The following is a 17,897-nucleotide window of genomic DNA, read 5'->3' as shown; positions in this document are numbered from 1 at the left end:
CCCACCCCCGGAGTCATCTAACCCCGAGAGGTAGAAGACGCGGGTCCTGGCACTGGCTCTGGTTGCTCTCCCTTGGCTGCAGCAGTGAGCTTGCGAGAGTCCCCTTCCCTGTCTTGGCCTCAGTTTCCCCGTCTGTAAAACACAAGGATGGCAATGATCACCTACTGGACGCACAGAAGGTGCCCAACAGCAACCATTCTTAAGTCGACTGAACAGAAAATAGAAAGCAGTTTTACAAATTGGGATTATGTCCATATTAGATAGGTTATATACTCATGGTGTATCAGGCCCTGTGCTGAGCGCTTATACGTGTGTGATCTCAACTCCTCAACAGCTTTTCAGATGGATGTGATTCAAGCCCATTTTACTGACGAGTAAAGCTGAAGCCCAGAGAAGGGAAGTATCCCAAGGATATCTGGCTCCAAAACTGTGCTCTCAGGAAGTCTGTCTCTCCAACTGTGAAATGACACGTCCGTCAAGGTCTCCCGCAGTTCGGTCCACTCCATGCGCCCTAGCACTCCAAAGGTGCCCACTTCTGTCTACGTAACTTCCAGACTTGGCAGGTAGGGAACGGCCCGGGAGAACTGCGCAGGCGCATCTCCACTCCCCGAGCCCCGACCCTGCGGGTACATTTGCATTCGTGGAGGAACTTGCCGAGCCCCTCCTGAGCGTCAACGCGCAGGCGCAAGGGCGCGTGCCCTCCGCTCCCTGCTCTGATTGGTCGTTACGGTCAAGGGCGCCGCCCAATGGGAGGTGTAGATAGTGAGGGGTCTCGCACGCCTAGGGTGGAGGGTCGGTGTCAAGAGCGCCCGGGGTCTGCAGGAGGTAAGAGTGTCCCTTGAGGGTGCTGCTGGGCGGGCGGGGGAAGAGATCGCTGGGCGTACAGGGAGCGGAGGGAGCACGAAGTGGGCTCCAGGGGTTGAAGAGCGTTGGGGCCTGCGCTAGAGTGGGAGCGGCGCGGGTTGGAACGAGAGCGCGCCTTCCTGCGTGCCCTGAGCATTGGTTGAGCGCCTGTGGTATGCAGGAACCTACTCTTGAGCTGTCTCTCACCGCCTGCTGGAAGTTCTCCCGGCTACCGAGTAGATGAGCCTGGTAGGAGAAAAAGGGTGTGCAGCGGCATAGCTTAACTTCCAGGCCCCTGGTGGAGTCTTTCCTGAAGGACTTTTATTGATCTACTTACTGTACGAAAAGCCCACATGGTCGCCAGTAGTTCACAAGCCAAGATTGGCAAGGGGGGGAATGTAGACGAAGAAATTCCAAATTTCAGGCCTCTAGGAGCAGCTTCGAGAGGATGCTTACTTTGTGCAAGCCCTGCACCAGGCACCGGGCCTGGCCCTTGGGGAGTTCTCTGATCGGAGTGGAGCTGTGAACAAGGAAAAACTGAACTCTCAGGCCCCTGGTTGGCTGTTTCCAGGAAGATCCTTTACTGAATGGCTGTTGTTGTGTGCAGGGTGGTGGCAACTCGCAAATTTTGAGGGAGTTGGAATATCATGAATAAGGGAAGTTTAACTCCTAGGCTTTTAGTGAATCATGCACTCAAGGGGCATATAATGGGCACCAGTTGAAAGCAGGGTCCTATGCTGATTGTAATTCACAGTCTAATGGAAGAATTAGGTTTGGTAGGAGAAGTGGAATGTGCACAGGACAGTTAAACTTCCAGAGCCTTGCAGGACACTTCCTGGAGGAAGCATTATTCATCCAGTAAATATCTACTGAGTGCCTACTGTGTGCTAGGCGTTGTTCTTGGCTCTAGAAATACATCAGAGATGAACAGACAAATCCTGCCCTCTGGGAACTTAATATGAGTGACTCTTGTGTGCGCAGGGCTGTAGGTTGGATTCCACCTGCCCTCTGGCACTAACAGAGAAAGAGGTGGAGAAGGTGGGGTTGGATTCAGAAGGTTAGCCCCCAGGCCTGGGAGTGGGGGAGGTATTTGCTGAAGGGCTTCTGAGCCCCTGTTGTGTGAAGGGTCCTGGGTTGAGTTGAGCCAACACTTGTAGAAGGGGAGCTGGGATGCAAAGAGAGAAGTTTGAAAGTTAAAATCCCTGTCCCTAGTCAGCGGTTGTGTTGGTCACAGTGATCCCCCACAGTGAATTGGACCAGCTCTGCCTGCGAACTGTCAATCCACTGGGGAGCACAAACAGACACCATCCCAATCCCATGATATTTGCCATAAAAGAGGGGGTATGATATACCATAGGAACTCCAAGGAGAAGGGAGTGGCCACCTCCCTGAGGATATAGAAATGTTGTCAGAGAAGGCTTCCCAAAGGAGATGCTGGGTAGAAGTTTGCCATACAAAAAGAGGAGAAAACTTTCCTGGCAGAGGGAATAGCCTCATCAAAGACTTAGGATCCAAAAATGTTTCTAGAAAACTGCAATCATAGTTATAGCTAACCTTTACCAAGTACCAGGGATTTTGTGGTCAGTACTACTTTTAGCCCCAATGTGCAGTTGAGGAAATGGTATCAGAGAGAGTAAGTAGGTGCGACAGCTCAGATCCAGGCACGGGCAGTCTCATTCCAGGGTCCGTGCTCCCAAACATCGCGATGCATCTCTGTGTGTGCACCTAGAGGGAGAAGGAAGGGTGTGGCACATAGAGAAAACTGCACAGGCCAAGGCCGGGGGCCCAAAAAGGCATGCTGTGTTCTCGGAAGGGGTGCGACTGGCACTTTGGGTAAGGAGGGCAGCATCAGAGGCCAGACTGAGGAGTGCTGTCTCCTGCAGATGCCTGGCTGCCATTGGGCACATGTAGGTTTTGGTGTGACAGGGTCGTTGAAGACTGAGGCCTAAGCATTGGGTTCAGAGTTGCTGATTGGCAGAAGCTGGTGAGTGACGGGATGCAAGGGAACTCCTGAGCTTCCCCGCTCCCTCCAGTTCCTGGTCTCTCACCAGCCCCTGCCCTTCTCTCTCCAGGCGCTGCCTTCCCCACAATGGCGGAGGTGGTGGTAGAAATGGCAGAGGTGGCCGAGGTACCAACACAGGTGTCACCAGAGGTGCTGGAGACGTCGACACAAATGTCAGGGGAGGTGATGGAGATGTCAACACAGATGTCAGCAGAGGTGACTGAGATGACACCTGGGGAGGCCCTTGCCTCGTCCCTCTTCTTCCAGCACCACCAGTTCATGTGCTCTGAGTGTGGCAGCCTCTACAACACACTGGAGGAGGTCCTCTCCCACCAGGAGCAGCATGTGCCCCCTGCCACAGAGGAGGAGGCGCTGACCACCCAGGACGAGGGCCTGGGGCCAGGTGCTGAAGATGGACCTTTCCAGTGTGGTGAGTGTAGCCAACTCATCCTCTCCCCCGGCGAGCTTCTGGCCCACCAGGATGCCCACCTCCGGGAGTCTGCAAGCCAGATCCAGTACCAGTGTGGGGACTGCCAGGAGCTGTTCCCCTCGCCTGAGCTGTGGGTGGCTCATCGCAAGGCCCAGCACCTTTCTGCAGCAGCTGCAGAGCCTCCAGCACCACCTCCTCCCCCTCCTCCACCTGAAGTCAAGATGGAGCCCTATGAGTGTCCTGAGTGCTCGACCCTCTGTGCCACCCCTGAGGAGTTCCTGGAGCATCAGGGCACCCACTTTGACTCTCTCGAGAAAGAAGAGCGCAACGGGCTAGAAGAGGAGGAGCAAGAGGAGGAAGATGAAGAAGATGAAGTCGAGACAGAGGATGAGGAGGAGGAGGCAGCAGAGGTTGGTGACGATGCTGTGGGGCACACTAAGTCCACAGCCAGCCGGGCCCAGGACTGTGGGGACTGTCCCCAACACTGGCCCTCAGCAGGGGCCCATCGGCAGCACCGGCGGGCATCTCGTGGCCCAGCGTCATCAGCGGGCCACCCCTTCCGCTGCAGCCAGTGCCAGCGCAGCTTCAGCTCAGCAAACCGGCTGCTGGCTCACGGGCGGGCCCACGTAGGCGGCACACATGAGTGCACCACCTGCTCCAAGGTCTTCAAGAAAGCCGCCTCACTAGAGCAGCACCTACAGCTGCATCGTGGCGAAGCCCGCTACCTCTGTGTGGACTGCGGCCGCGGCTTTGGCACAGAACTCACACTGGTGGCCCACCGGCGGGCCCACACTGCCAACCCACTGCATCGCTGCCGCTGTGGCAAGACTTTCAGCAACATGACCAAGTTCCTCTACCACCGGCGCACACACGCTGGCAAGAGTGGTGCCCCCCACGCAGCAGCCACGGCACCTCCAGTTCCAGCAGAGCCATCGTCCCCTGCGCCACCCCCAGCCCCACCTGCCCAGCTGCCCTGCCCACAGTGCTCCAAGTCCTTTGCCTCTGCTTCCCGACTCTCCCGGCACCGCCGGGCGGTACACGGGCCACCTGAGCGGCGGCACCGCTGCGGCGTTTGTGGCAAGGGCTTCAAGAAGCTGGTTCATGTGCGCAACCACCTGCGGACACACACGGGTGAGAGGCCCTTTCAGTGTCACTCGTGTGGCAAAACCTTTGCCTCCTTGGCCAACCTCAGCCGCCACCAGCTGACCCACACGGGCGTGCGTCCTTACCAGTGCCTGGACTGTGGCAAGCGCTTCACGCAGAGCTCCAACCTGCAGCAGCACCGGCGGCTGCACCTTCGGCCGGTGGCCTTTGCCCGCGCCCCCCGCCTCTCCATCTCCGGGCTCTACAACAAGAGCCCCTACTACTGTGGGACCTGTGGTCGCTGGTTCCGCGCCATGGCTGGCCTGCGACTGCATCAGCGGGTCCATGCCCGAGCCCGGACTGCCACTCTCCAGCCGCCCAGATCACCACCCTCCACCCCGCCACTGCCCCCCGAGCCTCAGCAGACCATCATGTGCACGGAGCTGGGGGAGACCATTGCCATCATTGAGACGTCACAGCCTCTGGCCCTTGAGGACACACTGCAGCTGTGCCAGGCTGCACTGGGGGCCAGTGAGGCAAGCGGGCTACTGCAGCTGGACACGACCTTTGTGTGACACAGCTCAAGAGCAGCAATAAAAGGGTTTGGTCACAACATCAAGTGTAGGTACTTTTGGGGGAGAAAGTTTGCCACCCCTCTGGCAAGCTGATTTGGCACCTACCATGTATCAGGGACCACCCTGGCCTCTGACCCACTGACTCCTCTGAACAGGTTTCTGTGTCACCTTGCTCTGCCTGAGGAGAAACTGAAGCTCTGAGCTGTGATTTGATCTGCCCTGGGTCACACTGCTGAGTTGCAAAGTGGGGTTTGCCAAGGCTCTTTGCGTGCATCACTCTGGTGCCCGGCAACATCAGGTAATCTTTACTGAGGACCTACTGTGCCAGGTTTGTGCTGGGCAGCCTCACATACCTCTTCAGATCCTCTATCTGCTTGCTTCCCGGCCCTAGCCTACCCTAGACTTTGGGTGCCCAAGACATGGTTCTGCCTGCTGGGGGAAGCACCTGACTGCTCTGGGGCTTCTCATTCTCAATTTTGACCACGTGGAAAGAGATCTATAGGCCCAGGGACTCGGCTCCATACTAGGTGATGCTAGAGACCCAGGAATGAGGAGACATGGCTCTTCCCTCAGGAAGCATGCATGGTCTGGTGAGAGGAACACACACAAGTACAGATGGCCTTGGTCTCTGAGTGCGTCTCATTTATTCATCCAGCCCGTGTGTTCCAAGGCTGCCCGCCCTCGTGCTGGGCAGTGCTGGGGGCAAGAGACAGTCAGGCCTGTGCCCTGCCCTGAGGGGCCGACAGACCTCGGCTTCCAGGATTCTCGGGGCCACAATGGGGAGGTGCAGAGGCAGTGGGGCCCCAGAGCAGGAAAGCAAGCTTTGTTGGGAGGTCAGGAGTCAGAGAAGACTTCGTAGAGGAGGTAGTCATTGGAGAAAAAGGATTCTGCTAGTGGAAGAGGAAAAGGACAGCACTACCTGAGGGGGAGTTGCAGTACATACAGAGACCGTCCAGTTATTCATAGCTATGAAGGAGCCCTGGTGGTACGGTACAGTGGTGCAGCGTTCAGCTGCTAACCAAAAGATCAGCAGTTTGAACCCAACAGCTGCTCCACAACAGAAAGATGTGGTAGTCTGCTTCCATAAAGATTATGGCCTTGGAAACCCTGTGGGGCAGTTCTATTCTGTCCTGTAGGGTTGCTGTGAGTCACAATCAACTGGACAGCAATGGGTTTGGGTGTGACAGTGGCCTGCCTAGCTGTGACAGACACCACACTTAGCATTGTACATGTATTAGGATCCCAACACCGAAGTAGAGCTTAGCATTATCCATGTTGTACAGATGAGGAAACAGACAGATAATGAAACCCAGGGTCTCACAGTGAGGCAGAGACGTTGCTGAGCTTCGAACCCAGGCAGCCCCTTAAGCCCATGTTCGCAACCAGTATCGTCCTGAGTGATTGAGACCTGAAACCAGTGCTGGGGCAGGTGGTCAGAGGAGCATTCCTTCTAACTGGGGTAACAGTGAGGCAACGTCATAGAGCCTTGAAGGATCAAAGGTCCCCTGGGGATGACAGTCCCTGCCTCCCTAAGCGGAAGCAGATGATTATGTCGGGCTTATGGGGCAGGCTCCTCCCAAGCCACCTGCAGTCCAAGGTGCTCAACCAGATGAGGCAGAATGTGGCCAGGGCTGTGAGTTGTCTGGGTGGGAGGCGAGGAGGCAGGAGACAGCAGAAAGCCTTGAATGCCGGGCTAAGAAGTTGAGGGCAGTGGGAGCCTAGAAGGAGATTAGAGTTGGGGTAGCAGGGTCATTACTGGGTGTTAGGTCCCTCTGGGGTCAGGGTGGGGGCAGCAGGAGGCCGGAGATGGTCCAGGAGGGAGCGGACAGGGCCAGATCTGGGGAAGAGGTTGGTGAGGGTGGGAGGAGGGTGAGGCCACCTCGGTGATTAAAGTGGCAGGACCTGATGACCAACTAGATGTGAGACAAAGGGGTCCCACAGGAGCCCGAGGCCCGCCCCCCCCCAGGACCAGTACCCCACTGTGCTTGCCTGCAGCATTCATTTTACAAGCAGCATGAAATCTGATGGTTCTGGGCAGCGTAGACGCCCCTGGGCTGCTGTAAGCACGTTGGAGGATGCAGGGGCCTCACAGGAACAGGCCCTGAACTCCCTCTGCTACAGGTTAGAAACACCACTCCCGTTTTTCTTCACAAGGGGAATCCAGTGAAGGATACATCCCCTGCTTCTCTCCAGACCCCCTGCCACTTCTGTGGCCTGCCGCTGAGCCTACTGCTTGGCACACATGTGGAGCAAATACCAGTTCCCTCTGCCTAGTGGCTTTGACCATCTGACCCCGGCATGTTTTAAGAGTGAGGGACAAACCCAAGCTCTCTGCCGAAACCTTCCCAGGGTTCCTATAACGTTCCTAAGAGGAAGGCAAAGAAATGAAGGCTTAGGGGTCTGCTGGGTTAGGGAATGCAGCTCCTCTGCCTGCAGTCCATGTCCACGTAGAGTCTATAGCCAGGCTAAGTTTGGCCTGAGTGACCCCTCAGTGCCCTATGTCCCCTCTGGCCCCTGCAGAGGCAGGCAGCTTGAGCTTTGGGACAGACAACCCTTTGTTCAAGTCTTGGCTGCCACGTACCACTGTGGCCTCTAGCTCTCTGATTCCCATTTTTCTCGGGGACCACAGGCCCTCCCTCGGCGGAAGCAGGTGACCTGTGCTAGATTTGTGGGGGAGGCTCTTCTCAAGCCTCCTGTAGCCTAAGGCTGACCCAGAGCATCCTCCTCATATTTTGCAGAGGTAAAAGCTCAGACACAGAGAAGCAGAGCCCCTGAGCCAGGGCTGGGACAGAGGCCTCTTGCTGGTCCAGCCTGGTTTCTCTGCACCCTGTCCCCTGCCTGCGATGCAGCACCCACCCTGGCCCAGACAGCCCCCTGGGCACCCCTCACCTCAGCAAAAACAGGCTGTCAGAGAGGAAGCAGGTTTTCATGCCAATAATTTATTGAACGGAGGTCTGTACACAGGCAAACCTTACAGTGGAAACTAGGACAATCAGGAGCCCTCCCTACTCCCCTGGCCCTCCAGGGTGGGCAGAGCGGGGAGGAGACCTTAAGGGCAAATGACAAGAGGGGAGACACAGCTGGGGGAGGGGGGCAGGTTGGATGGTGCGAATCAACGTTTTCTTTAAGAAAAAAATTATAACAATCTATTTACATCTGGGGGCCAGGGAAGAGCAAAGGAGGTAGGGGCTGGTCTGGTTCTATTTACAAGGGACACAGAAGGGGAGGGGGTTGGAGGAGGTGGAGACCTGGGGGCAGGAGGGGGGCCCAAGGGGTAGGAGGTCCTCATGCCCCCAACCCCGTCCTTCCTTCCTTCTCTTCCCTCCCCACAGCCAGTTAAAATCCTCTTAAAAAGCCCACCGCAGGGGTGAAGCTGGTGAGGGCGAGACTGGAGGTGAGGACAGGGATTCGTTTATCTCTGCCCCCTAGTTTAGGGGCCCAGCCAGGGCAGGAGCATGGTGGGCTGTGGTCCCCCGTCCCAGGCCCCCTTGGGGCTCCCAGTTGGGAAGGTAGCTGGTGGGCCCCTCAGGAAGAGTTAGTGAGGGTAGCTGTGGCATCGGGCGGCTGCCGGTCTGAGCCCAGCCGAGGCTCACCTAAAGCTGAAGGAGGAAAAGGTAGACAGTCAGGCTTTGCCTTTCAGACCCTCGAAGAGTAAGAATTCCATGTGAAATGCTACACTAAAAGGTAAAAGCTGTCGCTTTAGGTCCAGGGTTGCAAACTTAAATGTCAAAGGGCCAAAGGGCCTGCTTGGTAATTGAATAAATGACATCCCAGAGCCAGGACCCATAAGGGGGGGGGTTGGGGACTGGAGCTCAGCTTCAGCTGACTGCCGTCATGGGGAAAGGCAGGCCTATTGTTGCCAGATCTGATTTTCTTCCCCCAAGAGGAACAGGAAATCTAGATTTTTAGAGGAAATGGTTCCAATTTTTAAATGTACACAATTCCAACTCTTTTTGTGTGGGCCAGACACGTTTCTTCGGTTTTTCCAGGTTGCATCTTAGACACAGATGTAGGCAATACCACCTGATAAAAGTGGTCACTCGCATACTGTAAAATGTATGTATGCGTACGTAAAACCTTCACATGTATGTAAAACTAATATAGACCATCCAAATGTAAGTAACTAAAAAATACCTACAGGAGACTCAGCCTGGGAACAGCCCCACAAACCCTCAGCAGATGGCTCCAACTTACCTTGTGAGGACGGGGTGAGGGTGGCAGAGCCCGCCGGGGATCTCAAGTGAGGAGGGATGAGAATGGCATTGAGAGATGGTTGGATGGAGAGTTCTAGAGACAGGAATGGACACGTCCAGTCAGGGTAGCCTCAGGACAAGGCATCTGGAGACTCAGGGTTAGGAAGGGGCACCAGATGGGGACCCAGTTACTGGCAAGGCCAATTATTTGAACCTTTTTTAGCCACGCACCTCTTTACATAAGCCCAGCACAAGGCAGATCAGAGGAGAGTGCTGTCGTAGCAGCTTCAATTCTCCCTGAGCCCAGGCCTTCCCTACACCCCACCCTCAGCTCCCCACTCCCATCTGCACCACCAAGCCCTTCTCTACAGTCTCTGGATCCCATGCTGTGCCCTCACCACCAGGACTGAAATTGAAGAGTGGGGGAAGCGGGCGGTTGTTGGGGAGCTGGGTTCCGGGACATCTCAGTTCATCAAAGAAGCTGTGGGCGCAGGCTTCCAGCGGGGAGAGCCTCGAGGACGGTGTGTACTCCAGCAGGCTAGAGCAGAGCGCAATGGCCTCGGGTGGCGTTCGAGATTTGAACACCTGGGGGAGGAGGTACGAGGGGTCACAAGGGTAACAGATGGCAATGTTAGAACCCCGTACCTCACTCTGCCAAGGTGCCCACTACAGATATGACTGCCTGCTTCCCACAAACCCACTTTCAAAATGAGGAAACTGAGGCACAACCACTGAGGAGAGATCAGTTTGTATCCAGAGAACAGCGAGGCTGGGTTCCGTGACTTTATCATATCGACCCTGCTATAAGCCTGTTGCCTCACCACAAAAGCATGAATTCTGAATTTACTTGTGGGTCCTCAAAAACTTTAAAACCTGATGAAAGTTATTAACCCGTTCCCTAAAAAACCGTTCAAATCCTTCAAAGCCATGATTCTTTACTAGGCCCCTTAGACCAGCAGGCCTCTCAGGGCCACCCACCCCCAGCCATGCTACCTGAGCCCTTAGCCCTGCCCTACCTTTGTCCAGGGGTGGGCTTTAATCTGAGGGAACTTGAACTCTGTGTAGTTGGGGTTCATCTCTCGGATCTGTTCCCGGGTTGGTGTTCCCAGCACCTGCAGGGACAGAGCAGGGTCTGAGACAAGGCCCCTACTCCTCGACCCCGCCCCCTGCCCACCCTGGCCACACCCTCACCTTGATGATCTCCACCAGTTGGTCTACCCCGCTGTCCCCAGGAAAGATGGGCTGGCCCAGGAGGAGCTCAGCCAGTACACAGCCTGCTGACCACACATCTGAAGGGGAATGGGGAGGGTCAGGCCTAGATGAGCACAGCCACCACACCCATCCCCTCTTGGCTTTTGTTCCTCATGGCCAGCCTAAGAGGTGTCAGGAACCTCATCTAGGCTCAGGGGAAGCACCCTGCCCGAGGTCACATACAGCTCAGGAACCTGGGGGCCTAAACTTCGAACCTCCTATGCCCAACCTCACTGTACTCTCCTGTCTCCTGGCTCGGGGACCGGACATGCCCTCCTCTGGCTCTAGCCTCAGCAGACAGACTAAACCTGGCCCAAACCTGCCAACAGGCCTAGAACAGGTACCTACGGTCTCTGGATCACAGAAAGGTGAAGCTGTAAGTCCCAGGCTACCTTTCTCACCTCCTGGCCTCTGTCCTGCCCATAGGATGGATGAGCTTAGCCCGGCTTCCTTGCACTGCTGATGAATGTTCTCTCCCAAACCCTTTCACACTCACCCCCCTCATCCCTAGGAGGTGGCACTGTCATCCTCACCCGAAGGGAATAAAACGACCTGTGAGCAGGTCATGAGGGAAGCTGGTGGCAAAGCCTTCCCCTCTCAATTTCCCCCCAAGGTCACCGCCAGCCCCTCCTTGCTGGCTGAGAAGAGAGGGCTGACTGGGAGGACCCTGAGCCAGTGTGGACTCTGAAGTCAGGTCAGCTTTCAATTCCCAGCCCTGCCAAGACCCAGCTGTGTGACTATGGGCAGGTGGCCTCACCGCTCTAAGCTTTAGATTGCTTATCTGTAAAACGACATACCAGCATCAGCCTCCCAAGTTTGTGAGGACTGAGTAAAACAACAGATGTTAAGCTCTCATCTCCGAGCCTGGCATACAACGCACAGAAAGCACACTGACCCGGCCATGACTGTCAGCCCACACCCCCACCCGCCCACGACTCTGACCGATGGACGAGGTATAATCAGTGGCTCCAAAGATGAGCTCTGGGGCCCGGTAGTAGCGAGAACAGATGTAGGAGACGTTGGGCTCCCCCCGGACCAATTGCTTTGCACTGTGGGAAGAGAAGGGCAAGGGTAAATACAGACAAGGGATGGGGTTCCCCCTCACCCCTTCAGCCACCCAGCATGCCCTAAGTCAGGACTACCTACCTGCCAAAGTCGCAGAGCTTTAGAACAGCAGTGTCAGGGTCCACCAGCAGGTTCTGGGGCTTGATGTCGCGGTGACACACGCCCTGGGAGTGGATGTAGGCCAAGCTCCGGAAGAGCTGGTACATGTACACCTGGGGCAGACAGGGGACAGCAGAACTCCAGCCCACCTCTCTCCACAGCACACGCCACTGCTCCACCTTCCCGGCCTGCTCTCCCTGACTAAAACCCTCCTGCCACCCCACAGCCTCAGGGAACCCTTGATTTAAACCCTTGCTTCTCAAACTTTAGGGGACACCAGAGTCACTTGGAGGGCTTGTTAGAATAGGCACTGCTGGGCCCCACCCCCGGAGTTTCTGACTCAGCAGATTGAGGGTGGGGCCTGAGAGTGCATTTGCAACGACTTCCGGGTAAGTAGATGCTGATGCTGGTCCCCGACCCACATTTTGAGAACTATTGCTTTAATCACACATGTCAGCAGAAGCTTAATGAATAAGGAGGGCCTTGTTAAAAAGCAGGCTGGGGAGCCAGGCACTCAGTTTCCCTCACCAAAACCCACTGAATAGAGGAAGGGCTCAGTCAAAACCACCTGCAACCCAGCCCCTCTCCAGCTGGATTTTCCTGCCACTCTCCTTCCCACTGACCATGAAGGAATCTGCCAAGAGAGCAGGGACCTTTGTGTTTTGAATAGTGCTGGATCTATCAGACCCTACAACAAGGACTGGCATGCAATAATTGCTCTGTGTGTTTCTCCACCACACGCTGGGCTGCTTCTGGACCCCTCCTCCTCTTCATATCCCCCTCAGCCAAATGCCGTTTCCTTGCCACGCACCCGGTCTCCTCTGGAAGCCCTCCTTGGTCCTTCTCAACTTCAAACCAGGCAGGGCTGAATACATCCTGTTTCCACAATTTCCAGGGCTCACCTCCAGTATGGAGATTGCTAAACATTTTATAGTCCCCTGTGATGGTGCCTTTCTACCCCACCAAACTGAGTGCACACTAAGGGCACAGCCTGAATCTGGGTCAACTCAAGCCCTGGCATTGCTGAGCACTGGACCTGACACAGGCAGCCCCTGGGCATGTTCACCAACCCAGAGAACAACCTGCCCAGGAGGTGAGATCCAACAGCTGGGCCCACATCAGCTTGCCCAAGTGTGGGGTGCTTAGAGCCACCAGGAAAAGCAGCTGGCCCCCAGGCAAACCTCCAGCAAACTGGACCCACCCACACAGCTCATCATCCCTAGGCTTCGCTCATACACTCATTCATTCATTCATCCACTCAAACACTACCGGGGGTACCAGGGGATGAGACCTCACAAGCCATGGATGAAGATGCACTCCTGCCTCTGTGGGCCCGAAACCTTTCTCCAACCCTACCTTCCTTCCCACACCCCTCTGCCAAGCCCCAGAAGGCCTGGACTGTGACCTCAGTGTCTCCCTGTCTACATTTTTGGCCCCCAAGCAGGTACTGTGCAACCTCCTTGGACTCATGGTCAACCCACCTCCCTGATTCAGCCAAGCCTTGGGTTGGGCCACTCTGGTCCGTGCTAGGCAAGCTTCGCCTCTGAGGGGAATGGGGGTAAGGGCAAGGACTACAAAGCCTGTAGAGACCAACATAAACTTGGAGGACAAGGGAACCTGTAGAAGGCAGGAGGGTCCAGAGCCCCTGGCTTTGTGGGCCTGAGCCTCAGAACCTGCCTGCCTGCCCACCTTGACATAGATGATAGGGATGGTCAACTTGGCCTTGGTGAAATGGCGGGCCACCCGGTACACCGTCTCGGGCACGTATTCCAGCACCAGATTTAGGTAAAGCTCATCTTTCTGTAGAGAGTGAAGAAGTATGAGGCACCGGGAGAACAGAGAGAGGGAGGAGGAGGGGAAGGTTTGTGGGGAGTAGTGGGGGAAGGACTGGCTGTCATGGGAAAGAGAGGCAGAATAATAGGTGGGGTCAAGTGGAGGGCACGCCCCCCAGGTCTCACCTTCTCCCCACCGGAGTAGAAGAAGTATCTCAGCCTCACAATATTGCAGTGATCCAGCTTACGCATAATCTGCAGCTCTCGGTTCTTGAGGGCAAAGGGAGAGAGCCTCAGAGTACAATCAACTCTCTCTGCTTCCCTTCCCTAGCAGCACTTCACCACAGCCCCACTCCCCAACTCTGGCCACTAGATCTAGACAGCTGCTTCCTCTGTCCCAGTCCTAAGGCCCCTTTGGGGCATCCCCTAACTCCTCATCCCCAGCTCATTCCCCTCACACACAAGGTGGAGGCCTGTGGGCCAAACCTGGACCAGAGGTGTTTTCTTTGGCCACTTTTTTAAAAACTTTTAATTTATTGCTCACATTTAAAAGTCGAAAGACTTCCACACATAAACTCAGATTTCCAGCTTCTCTTGAAAAATCAGAAGATCTAGCCATACAGGGCCAACCTCTACCACGGCATAAAGCAACAGTTAACAAGTAGTAACCGTTCAGTTCACTCGGGTCCCCACCACTCCCTACTGCCTCCCTTGGAGGCATCTGGGTCTTTGAATCCTCATTTGGATCCCAAGTTCCAGACTTCAGACTTAAAATCCTCACCTCTCCAAAGGGGATCCAGGTCTCAGCTTCCTCCCAAAAAGGCCATCTCTGCATTCTCCCCCTTTCTCTAGTCCCCTCTGTGGGTCTCAGAACTCCCTGCCTCCAAATATCTCTCATTCAGGGAATCAACTCTTAGCAAATTCTGATCGACACCCTGCCCAAGAAATCCTAGGCCTTGACCATGTTCCCCTCCTAACCTACATCCAGACTAGACCAGACTCCAAAATGCCAGTCCTTTGCACACCAGTTATTCCTCTACTTTCTTCTTCTCCATCTTCTTCTAGTGCCCTGGGCCTCCACTAGCCCATTGGGCACCTTCACATGAATGAGAGAAGGGCATCCGGCAGCAAAGTGCAGGGTTTGGTGAGCGCAACTCGCCAAGCACCTGGGGCAGAGTGGACCTCCATGGCCCTGCCAGTGTCCTTTCTCCTCTGGGAAGAAATGTAACTAGAAGTTAAGGTGCAGGGCCTGGCAATCAGACAGGCCAGACTCCAACCTTAACGTAGACGCTTCCTATGCAATTCGCTTATCTGAGTCTCAGTTTCTGCCTGCTTAGAACGGGAATAAGGACAGTACCAACCCTCAGAGAATATGTAAATTAGCTAAAAGCTTGCCTATGAAGCATACGTTACACGTGTCACAGAGTAGAACAAAGCTCTGCAGGATCTTCTTGGCTGTGATCTTTAGGGAAGCAGATTGTTCGGTCTTTCTTTCTGAGGCACTGCTTAGATGGGTTCAACCACCAACCTTTCTGTTGGTAGCTGAGCGCAAACCGTTTGCACCACCCAGGAACCTCATAAAGCACTTACGCAGAATGAACGCTCAACAAATGTCAGCTCTGGTATCTCCAGGATTCAACACTTCCTGTCTTCCCTACACCTCGTTCCCTTCTTTACCCCTTTCTCCTCTGGGCCATGATTGGATCTCCTGTGGAACCCAGGCTCCATCTGTTTTGCTAGGGCTCTCGCACCAGGTTACGTCCAATGCCCAACTCTCCTCTTCCCATTCCCCCCTAAGTACCTTGAACCTCTTGTCCTGGAGAACCTTCTTGATGGCCACCAGCTCCCCGGTCTCGGCCAGCCGTGCCTGGTACACGACCCCAAAAGAGCCATTGCCAATCACCTTGATGTCTGTGTAAGCCACCTCCTGGGAGCGCTCTGGGCCCTGGCCTAGGGTGGCTACCACTGTGGTCACTTTCCCGCTGTCACCTGGGGGACAATGGGGACAGATGATCCACTGACATTTCCCCTCTGGCCACCACCCCATCCCAGGGCTGTGGGGAGGGGGCCTCTTTGTTCCTTCCCCCTCCTTGAGGCAAGGTGGATGCTGGAACCCTCCCAGTGAAACCCTAAATCCTGCCTCTTTCCATAGGGGAGCATGTTGACACCTAAATCTCTTCACTGTTCAAGAGCTGATAATACAACTTCCATTCTAGAAAGCAATAAATGGCTGGTCACTCTTGGTTGAATCCATCTACTCTGGGTTTATTGACTTTTAACGGAACGATAACCCTGAGATACTCCTATTTTGAGAAAACGCCTGCGGGGCTAGTAATTTCTAAGTTTCTCAGGTAGAGCTAGTAACTTGGTGACAAAAACGAACGACCTCTCCTCATAGAGTGGTGGTACCCTGACTCTCACTTTTGGAGGAGTTACCCCTTACCCAATTACTACGGGGTTAGAAAAGGCACTGACCTGACCTCCTCATCTGGGTAGTCCAGGGCCCCAGACTCCTACCTGACAGACAAGCACCAAATTGTGAGAATGATGAACTTAATCCCTATCATCAGGGGGCTCTCCCAGCCTCAGTTCTTTAAAGAAAAACTATGACTCCCAATCCCCATTCTCTGAAGAGCAGCAAACTTTGGAACCATTCTTAGAGAATAGTGACCCCTTTTCTTTTGAGAACTGAGGACCCAGTAACAGCGATTCTCTTTTGGAGAGAGATGACCCTACATCACTTTTTCAGACCCAGTGGCACCATACTCCAGAAAAATTACTAAGAGAATTACGACTTCAAATCCACATTCTAGGGAGGACTCTTCCCCCCCCCCATTCCATTTTTGTGAAAAAACACCCACCGATCCATGTTCTTTAAATAACAGTGGATTTGAAAGGCATGGTGACTCTCAATTCCTGTTCTGTGGGGGGCTGGTGACACCTGTCCTTATTGCTCAGATGCAATAATCAATAATTTCCACCATTGGGGGTTTAGTACTACATATTTTGGGCCGGTGATGACGCCCGACCAGGTGTTTTAAAAGGGAAGATGACCTGGTTATCAGGTTTAGAAAACCCTTGCCCTGTTCTTTGGGACACAATAACCCCAAATCCCCGTTTGTAAATGATACTGAATCCAGATCCCCAGTCTTTGAGAGACAACAAATTCGGATCTCCCTTTTTGGAGGATGGCGATCTTATTCTTGTTTTCTTAGAACACAATAATCTTAGGCCCCCATTTGCAAAGGACAGTGACCCCAAAACCTGTTCTTTAAGGGATACGAATATCCAAACTTGTTTTTAAAACTCAAAAACGCGAGACATTGGTAATGGAAGAGCACGGACTGTAGCCCGCTTCTCTAAAAGTTAATAATTCTGACTGTAAACTCTAAATAATGGTGACCCCAAAATTCATTTCTCTGAAAAGTAAAAAGCTCAAACGCCAGTTTTGGGAGGCACAATGACCTCAGGCTCTTATCTGGGTATATGAAAGAACCTGATCGACATTTGAGGGACCCCGGGAATCCCAATCTCCACCTCCCACGGGAGCAGCCAGTACTCACGGCCCAGCTTCACTCCGGGCGGCGGGAAGCTGGTGCCCGCGCCTGGGCCGCCGCTGCCTCCTCCGCCGCTGCTGTTGGGGCCACCCCCGGAGCTCGAGGTCCCCACGCCCGCACCCATGGCCCCGACCGACGCCTTCCCGCCGCCACTGCCGCCTGGACCGGAGGCCGAGCCCCCGGGGCCGCCACCGCCGCCTCCGCCTCCGCCGCCCGGTTCCGCGAACGAGCTGGTCCGCGCCCGGCCCGAGCCCCCAGGGCCGCCCCCCGAAGGCGCGCCACCGCTCATGGCGCCGAGCGCAGACCCAGGCCAAGGGGCTCGGGCTCCCCGGGCTGCCCCCGCCGCCGCTGCTGCTGCCGCCGCCTCCTCAGTGCTCCGGCCTCCTTCAGGCCGCGCCGCTCGGGCTCCGGCCCAGCGCCCGCCGCGGAGCACGTCGGGAGATGCAGTCCGCTTGCTTTGCGCGTCGGTGTCACCGCCGTCGGCCCGTAGAGAAAGCCGCGTGGTACGCCGGGAAATGGAGTTCGCAAAGGCCACAGGGAAGATGGCGGGGGACGACGGGTCGCACTGCACGCTGGGAAATAAATTCCTGGGCAATCCATCGGTGAACTGCAGACGGCGGAACGCGAAGCACTTTGGAACATAGTCAGGGCCCCACACTTATTACACTGCGGCAACGGCGAGCCCCGAGAGGTGCTTCAGAAAAGTAGTCGCAGGCACTCCGTCAATGAGCAGTGTCTGGTGCATGCCGGGAATTGGAGTCCGGTAACCAGTGAATACCGGCTCCAGGTGCACACTGGGAAATTGAGTCGGTCCGTAGACTTGAAGATATCGAACCGTGGGGCAAACTGGGAAATGGAGTCGTGGCCGCGCCCACACCGCATTGCGGATGTAAAGGAGTTCCCAAAGCAAGCCGGGAAATGGAGTCCTGTGAGGTTCCTCAGCCCCAGGGGGTACTGCAGTTCCGGAGATAGGCTAGGAAATGGAGTTGGAACCTCGTCCCCCCTCCCTTGTACGCTCCGCCGCACT

The 17,897-nt window shown here is 55.2% G+C and overlaps 2 protein-coding genes across 5 annotated transcripts; one reads left to right on the top strand and one right to left on the bottom strand.

The window, feature by feature from the left end:
- The first annotated feature begins 509 nt into the window (after positions 1–509).
- ZNF526 (zinc finger protein 526) lies at positions 510–6,907 on the top strand. Of its 3 annotated transcripts, none has more exons than XM_049900804.1 (2): positions 510–563; positions 2,916–6,907. In XM_049900804.1, the coding sequence occupies exon 2, from the start codon at positions 2,933–2,935 to the stop codon at positions 4,931–4,933; it is 2,001 nt and encodes a 666-aa protein (XP_049756761.1). In that variant the 5' UTR covers positions 510–563; positions 2,916–2,932; the 3' UTR covers positions 4,934–6,907. The 3 variants fall into 3 exon arrangements, with proteins under 3 accessions (XP_049756761.1, XP_049756759.1, XP_049756760.1); XM_049900802.1 differs by lacking the exon at positions 510–563 and adding an exon at positions 573–825; XM_049900803.1 differs by lacking the exon at positions 510–563 and adding an exon at positions 2,477–2,827.
- Positions 6,908–7,852: 945 nt separating this feature from the next.
- On the bottom strand, positions 7,853–17,344 carry GSK3A (glycogen synthase kinase 3 alpha). 2 transcript variants are annotated; one of them, XM_049900814.1, is made up of 12 exons: positions 16,877–17,344; positions 15,789–15,830; positions 15,115–15,302; positions 13,500–13,583; positions 13,231–13,341; positions 11,524–11,654; positions 11,320–11,426; positions 10,318–10,415; positions 10,143–10,238; positions 9,525–9,711; positions 9,128–9,220; positions 7,853–8,532 (listed from the first exon to the last, which is right to left on the bottom strand). In XM_049900814.1, exons 1-12 carry the CDS (start codon positions 17,157–17,159, stop codon positions 8,459–8,461), a joined length of 1,494 nt encoding a protein of 497 aa, XP_049756771.1. In that variant the 5' UTR covers positions 17,160–17,344; the 3' UTR covers positions 7,853–8,458. The 2 variants fall into 2 exon arrangements, with proteins under 2 accessions (XP_049756771.1, XP_049756772.1); XM_049900815.1 differs by lacking the exon at positions 15,789–15,830 and having other exon boundaries at positions 16,877–17,341.
- Between the last annotated feature and the right edge of the window lie 553 nt (positions 17,345–17,897).

This window comes from Elephas maximus, chromosome 11 (assembly GCF_024166365.1).
Source record: "Elephas maximus indicus isolate mEleMax1 chromosome 11, mEleMax1 primary haplotype, whole genome shotgun sequence".
Classification (NCBI taxonomy): Eukaryota; Metazoa; Chordata; class Mammalia; order Proboscidea; family Elephantidae; genus Elephas; species Elephas maximus.
This window is presented reverse-complemented; position numbering and strand designations above follow the sequence as displayed.